Source organism: Dipodomys merriami, unplaced genomic scaffold (genome assembly GCF_024711535.1).
Source record: "Dipodomys merriami isolate MVZ:Mamm:240054 unplaced genomic scaffold, mDipMer1.0.p SCAF_57, whole genome shotgun sequence".
Lineage (NCBI taxonomy): Eukaryota > Metazoa > Chordata > Mammalia > Rodentia > Heteromyidae > Dipodomys > Dipodomys merriami.
In genome coordinates this window covers 2,347,555-2,354,763 of record NW_027206146.1, presented here as the reverse complement: position 1 = coordinate 2,354,763, position 7,209 = coordinate 2,347,555, and the positions used below count along the sequence as shown (strand labels likewise).

Genomic DNA, 7,209 nt, shown 5'->3' with positions numbered 1-7,209 from the left:
AGGAAGAGCCAGGTTCCAGAATGGGGCAGGTCTGTGCGGTGATCTCCAGCTCCCCCAACCCTTGCCAGTCCACACACCTAGAGCCCAGAGTCCCCGTGATGTCACGGGGGTGGGGAGGGGGATGTGGGCAGTGTGCTTCGGGACCTCATTCTCACACATTCTCATGCCCTGGCCCCCAGGAAGGCCATCGCTGCCCACAGTTACTTCCTGTGAAAGTGGCTGTTCACAAAGCTGAAGGAGCTTCTGGGAGAGCAGAGCCCAGCAAGCTACTTCCGGCTTTTTCTGTGATTAACTGGAGATAAGAGTCTTAGGGACTTTCCTCCCTGGGTTGGCTTCCAACCATGATCCTCAGATCGCAGCCTCCTGAAGCAGCTGGGATGACAGGTGTGGGACCCCCATGCCTGGCTTGCCAATGACTTTTTTTTTGGGGGGGGGTCCAGTCGTGGGGCCTGAACTCTGGGCCTGGGCACTGTCCCTCAGCTCTTCAGCTCAAGGCTAGTGCTCTACCACTTGAGCCACAGCGCCACTTCCAGTTCTTTTTGCTTATGTGGTACTGAGGAATCGAACCCAGAGCCTCAGGCATGCAAGGCAAGCGCTCTACCACTGAGCCACCTTCCCAGCCCGATTGCCAATGACTTTTTGAACAAATTTCAGATACTTTCGTGTATGGTCAATCAGCGCTACTAAACCAAAGCTTCGTTTGAAAATTTACCTTTTGTACGAAGGATCCGTGTGAAATACCTTGTTGATTTATAGAAGCAAAATGCATTATCACTTTATTTGCTTATATTTTGAAGTGTATGCTTTTTATTAGTGTGAGAATAAAACAAGTTATGAATGCAACACTTTACTCACTTGCTGAGCTGGGCCCAAAAGTGAACTCCTATAATCTCAGCACTGGAAAAGTGGAGGAAGGAAGGAGGGGGGAGGCATGAGGATCTTAAGTTCAAAACCCTCTCTCAAAAAACCCCACAAGGGGGGCTGGGAAGGTGGCTCTGTGGTAGTGCGCTTGCCTTGCATGCTCAAGGCCCTGGGTTCGATTCCTCAGCACCACATAAGAAAAAAGCCGGAAGTGGCGCTGTGGCTCAAGTGGTAGAGTGCTAGCCTTGAGCTGAAGAGCTGAGGGACAGCGCCCAGGCCCAGAGTTCAGGCTCCACGACCAGACCCCCCCCAAAAAAAAAAACCCACAAGGGGGGGCTGGGAAGGTGACTCAGTGGTAGAGCACTTGCCTTGCATGCATGAGGCCCTGGGTTTGATTCCTCAGCACCACATAAGCAAAAAAAAAAAAAAAAAAAACGGAAGTGGCGCTGTGGCTTAAGAGGTAGAGTACTAGCCTTGAGCTGAAGAGCTGAGGGACAGCACCCAGGACCAGAGTACACGACTGGACCCCCCCAAAAAAAAATTGGGGCTGGGAAGGTGGCTCAGTGGTAGAGTGCTTGCCTTGCATGCCTGAGGCCCTAGGTTCGATTCCTCAGCACCACATAAGCAAAAAGAAAAAAGCTAGAAGTGGCGGTATGGCTCAAGTGGTAGAGCACTAGCCTTGAGCTGAAGAGCTGAGGGACAGCACCCAGGACCAGAGTTTAGGCCCCACGACCGGACCCAAAACAAACAAAAAAAACCCACAAGGGCTGGGAAGGTGGCTCAGTGGTAGAGTGCTTGCCTAGCATGCATGAAGTCTTGGGTTTAATTCCTCAGTACTGCATAAACAAAAATCTGGAAGTGGTGCTATGGCTCAAGTTGTAGAGTGCTAGCTTTGAGCAAAAGCAGCTCAGGGACAGTGCTCAGGCCCTGAGTTCAAGCCTCAGGACTAGCAAAAAAAAAAAAAAAAAAAACACCACAAACTGATACTTTGTAAAAGGATAAGTCAAAATTGGAAAACTATACCTCAGATCAGATCGGTCCAGGTGCTCCATTTCATAAAGTTTTATTAAGGCAGACATGATCGTTCATTTACCTACTGTGACTGCTATGCTAAATAATGACCATTGGGGCCAGAATGTATTAACTATGTTAAGTTCTAGGAAAAACATCCTTTAAGATGTTTTGAAACCAGTTCATATAAATGAGTTCATATAGATTAAACGAGTCTTAAAAAAATAAAGCTGGCAAAAAAAGCCAGGTGTCAGTGTAGCCTTGAGCAAAAAGAGCTCCAGGGCAATACAGGCCCAGAGTTCAAACCTCATGACCAGCGCTCACAACTGTAACCCCAGCTACTTAGGAGGCTGAGAGCTGAGGATTGCTGTCCAATGCCAGCCTGGCCAGGAAAGGTCTGAGACTCATTTCCAATTAACTGGAAGTGGAGTTATAGATTAAAGTGGTAGACAGCCTTGGGAAAAAGAGCTCAGAACAGACCCTGAGATCAAGCTCACAGACAGAGCCTTTTTCCTCCTTCCTGGTCTAAGAACACAGAGGATCCCAGATCTGCTCGAGCACCTGAATAAATGAAACTGCAGACCGAGTGCTTTCACTTTTTTATTACCCATGTGAGACAACTGTGATCAGAAGGGGACAGAGAAGGGGATGTGTGACTTGTGGGAGACCACGGTGCTGGCTCCTTGGCCGGCGACAAATGGCACCTGTGGGCCTCGGGCCATCACAGTGAGGCCCGGGAGCTGAGACTCCATCAGCAGCAGCAGCAAGGAGCTCAGGGGCTCAGAGAAAAGAAATCCCAGTAAGACAGCACTGTGGAGCTGGTCACCTCCTCGATCACCAAGCCAGGATGGTGCTTCTTCACTTCCTGCAGGAGATTCTGCATCTTCTCGCTCGAATCACCCATCTTCAACCTAGAGGGCCAGAGGGCCGGGCTGCTGGACACTTTGTTTTATTTCCAGCTGCCCAAAGAACCAAAATGCCTGCAAGAAGCTGTGTGCATGCACGTGCACCAGTCCTGGGACTTGAACCTATGGCCTGGGTGCTGTCCTGGAGCTTCTCTGCTCAAGGCTGGCACTCTACCCACTTTGAGCCACAGCTCCATGTCTGGCTTTTTGGTAGTTTGGGGGAGATAAGACTCTCAAGGTCTTTTGCAACCTGGTTTTGAACCGCAATCCTCAGCTCTCAGCCTCCTGTGTAGCTAGGACAGGTGTGAGCCACCAGTGTGCAAGCAGAAAATTTTTTTGGGGGGAGGGGGCAGTCATGGGGCTTGAACTCTGGGCCTGGGCACTGTCCCTCAGCTCTTCAGCTCAAGCACACAGCACCACTCCCAGCTTTTTCTGTTTATGTGGTGCTGAGGAATCGAACCCAGGGCCCCATGCATGCAAGGCAAGCACTCTACCACTGAGCCACTTTCCAAGCCCAGGAAAAAAATTGACCCAGGAAATAAGAATTCTTGCAGGCAACTAAGGAGGCTGAGATCAGAAGATGGATCTGTATCAAGACTGTTCTCTTTGAGGGAAATGGGCTCAGAGAGAAACAAGCCATACCTGAGAGTCTTCAGAGAAGTGCGGCTAGTTTTTAAAGCTTCCAAGATCACCTGGACTCCAGTCTTCCCCAAGTTATTCTGGCCCAGGTCCAGCATGTGCAGCTCCTGGTTGTCATGGATGGCCATCGCAAGCTCCTGGCAGTACAGAGGACTGATGGCACAGCCCCAGAGCCTGTGGGGAAAGAGAGCAACAACCCATGCTCCTCAGGGAGCAGCCACAGCTCTATAAATCCTGGCTATTCCTAAAGCCCAGATCAGAAGTTCAAGGCCCACCCAGCAAGAAATTCATAGACACCCCCATTCATGACCAACAGCTGGGCGTGGTGGTGTGGGACCATCATTCCAGCTGCAACAGGAAGCATAAATAGGAAGATGGTCTAGGCACACCCAGACAAAAAAAGACACCATCCTTAAAATAACCAGGGCAAAATACCAAAAACCAACAAAAATAAAAGAGGCTGGGAGTGTGGGTCAAGTGGTAAGAATTGTCTAGCAAAGACCAGGCCCCTCAAGTTTGTTTCCTCTGGATACTTAAGTTTAAAAACAAAAAGCAGCCAGATACTGGTGCTTCATAACTGTCATCCTAGCTACTCAGGAGGCTGAGATCTGAGGATCACAGTTCAAAGCCAGCCTGGGCAGGAAAGTCTGTGAGACTCTTATCTCCAGTAAGCCACCAGAAAACAATAAGTGGCGTGTGGCTCAAGCGGTAGAGTGCCAGCCTTGAGCTTAAGAGCTGAGGGACAGTGCCCAGGACCTAAGTTCAAGCCCCAGGATCAGCGCGCGCACGTGCACGCACCAATGTAACAGTTCTGAGCATGTATAAACATATTCATGTCATTATTCCCTAAACAATACAGTATACACAGGTTTTATAATTCCCCCAGAGATGATTTTTTTGGTCAGTCGTGGGGCTTGAACTCTGAGCTTGGGTGCTGTCCTTGCACTCAACTCTAGGTGAGAGTTCTACCACTTGAGCCATAGCACCACTTCTGGTTTTCTAGTGGTTTATTGGAGATAAGTGTCTCAGACTTTCCTGCCCTGGCTGGCTTTGAACTGTGATCCTCAGATCTCAACCTCCTGTGTAGCTAGGATGACAGGCGTGAGCCATAGGTGCCTGGTGGCTTTCTTTCTTTTAAGTACAGGTCTCTAGCTTTGATCCCTTCCACAAAATAAAGACCATAAGAGGATGTAGGTCATATGGTAGGTGAGAGGTGGGAAGTGGCACTGTGGCCTAAGTGTTAGAGCACTTGCCTTGAGCTGAAGAGTGGACTGACAACACCCAAACCCAGAGTTCAACCCCCATGACAGACAAAAAACAAAAAACACCCTATATTCTAGTGGTTTTGTCTCTGCAGCAAAGCTTACGAGCAATGTCACCACCTAGATTCTCTTTCCAGCAGAGCGCCTGTCTCAAAGGATGTTGTCAATGTATACATTTGGCAGAGACGTGGTTGAGAGAAGACAGGGAGGGGAGCTCACCGACGGGGCCCTGCTTTCTCTGGGGTTTGGGCCCTGTCCCCCAAACTCCCGAGTACTGGATAGGGGGTCAGCCTCTGCTTCCCGATCATTGGGGCCTGGGAGAAGCAGTGCACCAGAACTCAACAGCCCCTTCAGTGGTTGATGAAGGACACAGCTAGGATGGCAAGACAGGAAGGAATCTAGGAGGGACAGGTTTCCCAATACTAACCCCAGGGTTCTCAGCATGGAATTTCCTCTCCTTAAGGCATCACAGAGCATCCACAGACCACTGTCAATGAAATTCAGACTCAGGTCCAGGCTGGTGAGACTGCAGCCTGTCTGGAGAAGCCTGGAGAGGGAGCGGCAGCCATCTTTCCTGATGTTGCAGCGGCGCAACCTGTGGGACAACCAGAGAGGCGTGTCTTCCTCTGTGGTGCAGCATGGAACCTGGGCTACAGAATTACACCTTGTCTGCCAGGCCCAAGTGCTAAAGGATGAAGCCATCCATGACTGTCACCTTGCAGCTCCTAGGTGGACAGTGTGTGCTGGCTTATCTTCAGCAGGGCTGCTGGGTTTGAACTCATTGGAGCCACTTCCAGCCCTTTCTGCACTGCTCTTTTTTCACACAAGTCTGATTTCTGCCTAGCCCAATGCCTCCTCCCTCTACCGGCAAATAACACCACATCCAGCTTTGTTTTCTCAAGATGAAGCATGGTTAAGCTTTGTCCTTGGCAGCCCTGGGATTACCCTCGTGAGCCCCACTCCCGACATCCTGAATGTGTCAGAGCTCCTGTATGTTCACAGATGAAGGACAAAATCATGAGTGAGGTGGGGTTGGGGATCTCAGATTTTGTGTTTGAGAATCAAGTTCACCTATCTTTTATTATATTTTGGTTTTTAAGACTTGAATTTAGCCAGGGCTGGTGGCTCACGCCTGTAATCCTGGATGCTCAGGAAGCTGAGATCTGAGGACTGCAGTTCAAAGCCATCCTGAGCAGGAAGAGTCTTATCTCCAATGAACCACCAGAAAACCTGAAGTGGTGCTGTGGGTCAAGTGGTAGAGTGCTCACCTTGAGCTGAAGAGCTGAGGGAGAACGCCCAGGCCGAGTTCAAGACCCTGGCCTCCAAAAAGACTTGAATTTGATTGGCCTAGTAAAATTGTGGTCTACCCCCAAAAGTCCACTGCTCCTGACAACCTAAAACATCCATTATGCACTGACTTAGGAAACTAATCCCTTTGTAAAATATCTTTACAATAAAAAATCACAAACCAAAAAAAAAAAAAAAAAAGGTTCTGCTTCACATTGAAAAGCTGTAGATATTCTTAAAGCTTTTTTTTTTTTTTGCGGGGGTGGGGGGGTGTCAGTCATGGGACTTGAACAGCCTATGCACTGTCCCTCAGCTCTTCAGCTCAAGGCAAGCGCGCTGCCACTTGAGCCACAGCGCCACTTCTGGTTTTCTGGTGGTTTATAAGAGTTTCATGGACTTTCTTGCCCAGGTTGGCTTTGAACTGTGATCCTCAGAACTCCTCAGCCTCCTGAGTAGCCAGGATGACAGGCGTGAGACCCACCAGCGCCCAGCCTAAAGGCTTTTTAACTTCCTGTCTGAGGATGGAGGTGTGGGACATTCCTGAGATGGTCTGGGGATGGACAGACATGGGTGTACACACATGCAAACACACACACACACACACACACACACAGGGACTCACACCAGACTCTGCAGTTGGCAGTCGGGATGATTCAGGCCCTCACACAGGATTTTCACACCCTCATCTCCGAGGTCATTGTTGGCCAGGCTCAGGTGGGTCAGCTGGCTGATGAGGAGGATGGATGCGAACTTCTTGCAGCAGGCCTGCGTGAGCTGACAGTTCTCCAGGCTGTCAGAGAAGCGCAAGGGGAATGAGGAGAGCGGATTGGGGGAGGGAAGCCCCCAGCACGCTTGGCTCCTGGGAGCCTGGTGCCCCCTCCCCACCTCCTGCTCTCTCAGTGGCCCAGAGACTCACGACAGCTTCTGTATGGAGCAGAGAGGCTGCATCAGGGTCTCACACAGCAGCATAGAGCCCTGGTCCAGGATCTCATTGTCCGTGAGGTCCAGGGCTGTCAGGGAGGGGCTGGCTTGGACGGCCAGGAAGAAGTCGGCCCACTGCTGGGGGGTTGCATGGCAGCAGGTGCCCAGCCTAGGGCAGAAAACCCAAGTTACACACCTGGGAGGCCTCGAGATAGGGCGCTGGGAGGGCCTCTCTGAACTGCCACCCTTTACCTCCCCCAGTCTCGGGCTCCTGACTGCCCCAATTCATCAGATCCGGGCTCAAATGTGGCGCAGACACCTGC

The 7,209-nt window shown here is 50.6% G+C and overlaps 1 protein-coding gene across 1 annotated transcript in view; it reads right to left on the bottom strand.

Moving 5' to 3' along the window:
• Positions 1–2,493: 2,493 nt before the first annotated feature.
• LOC138812418 (NACHT, LRR and PYD domains-containing protein 7-like) overlaps positions 2,494–7,209 on the bottom strand; it is a 38,628-nt gene continuing 33,912 nt past the window's right edge. The window contains exons 20-24 of the mRNA XM_070000369.1: positions 6,882–7,055; positions 6,588–6,755; positions 5,106–5,273; positions 3,420–3,590; positions 2,494–2,783 (exon numbers count right to left, since the gene is read on the bottom strand). Coding sequence (XP_069856470.1) covers positions 2,645–2,783; positions 3,420–3,590; positions 5,106–5,273; positions 6,588–6,755; positions 6,882–7,055 — 820 coding nt within the window. The 3' untranslated portion in view covers positions 2,494–2,644. The remainder of the gene's footprint in view (positions 2,784–3,419; positions 3,591–5,105; positions 5,274–6,587; positions 6,756–6,881; positions 7,056–7,209) is intronic.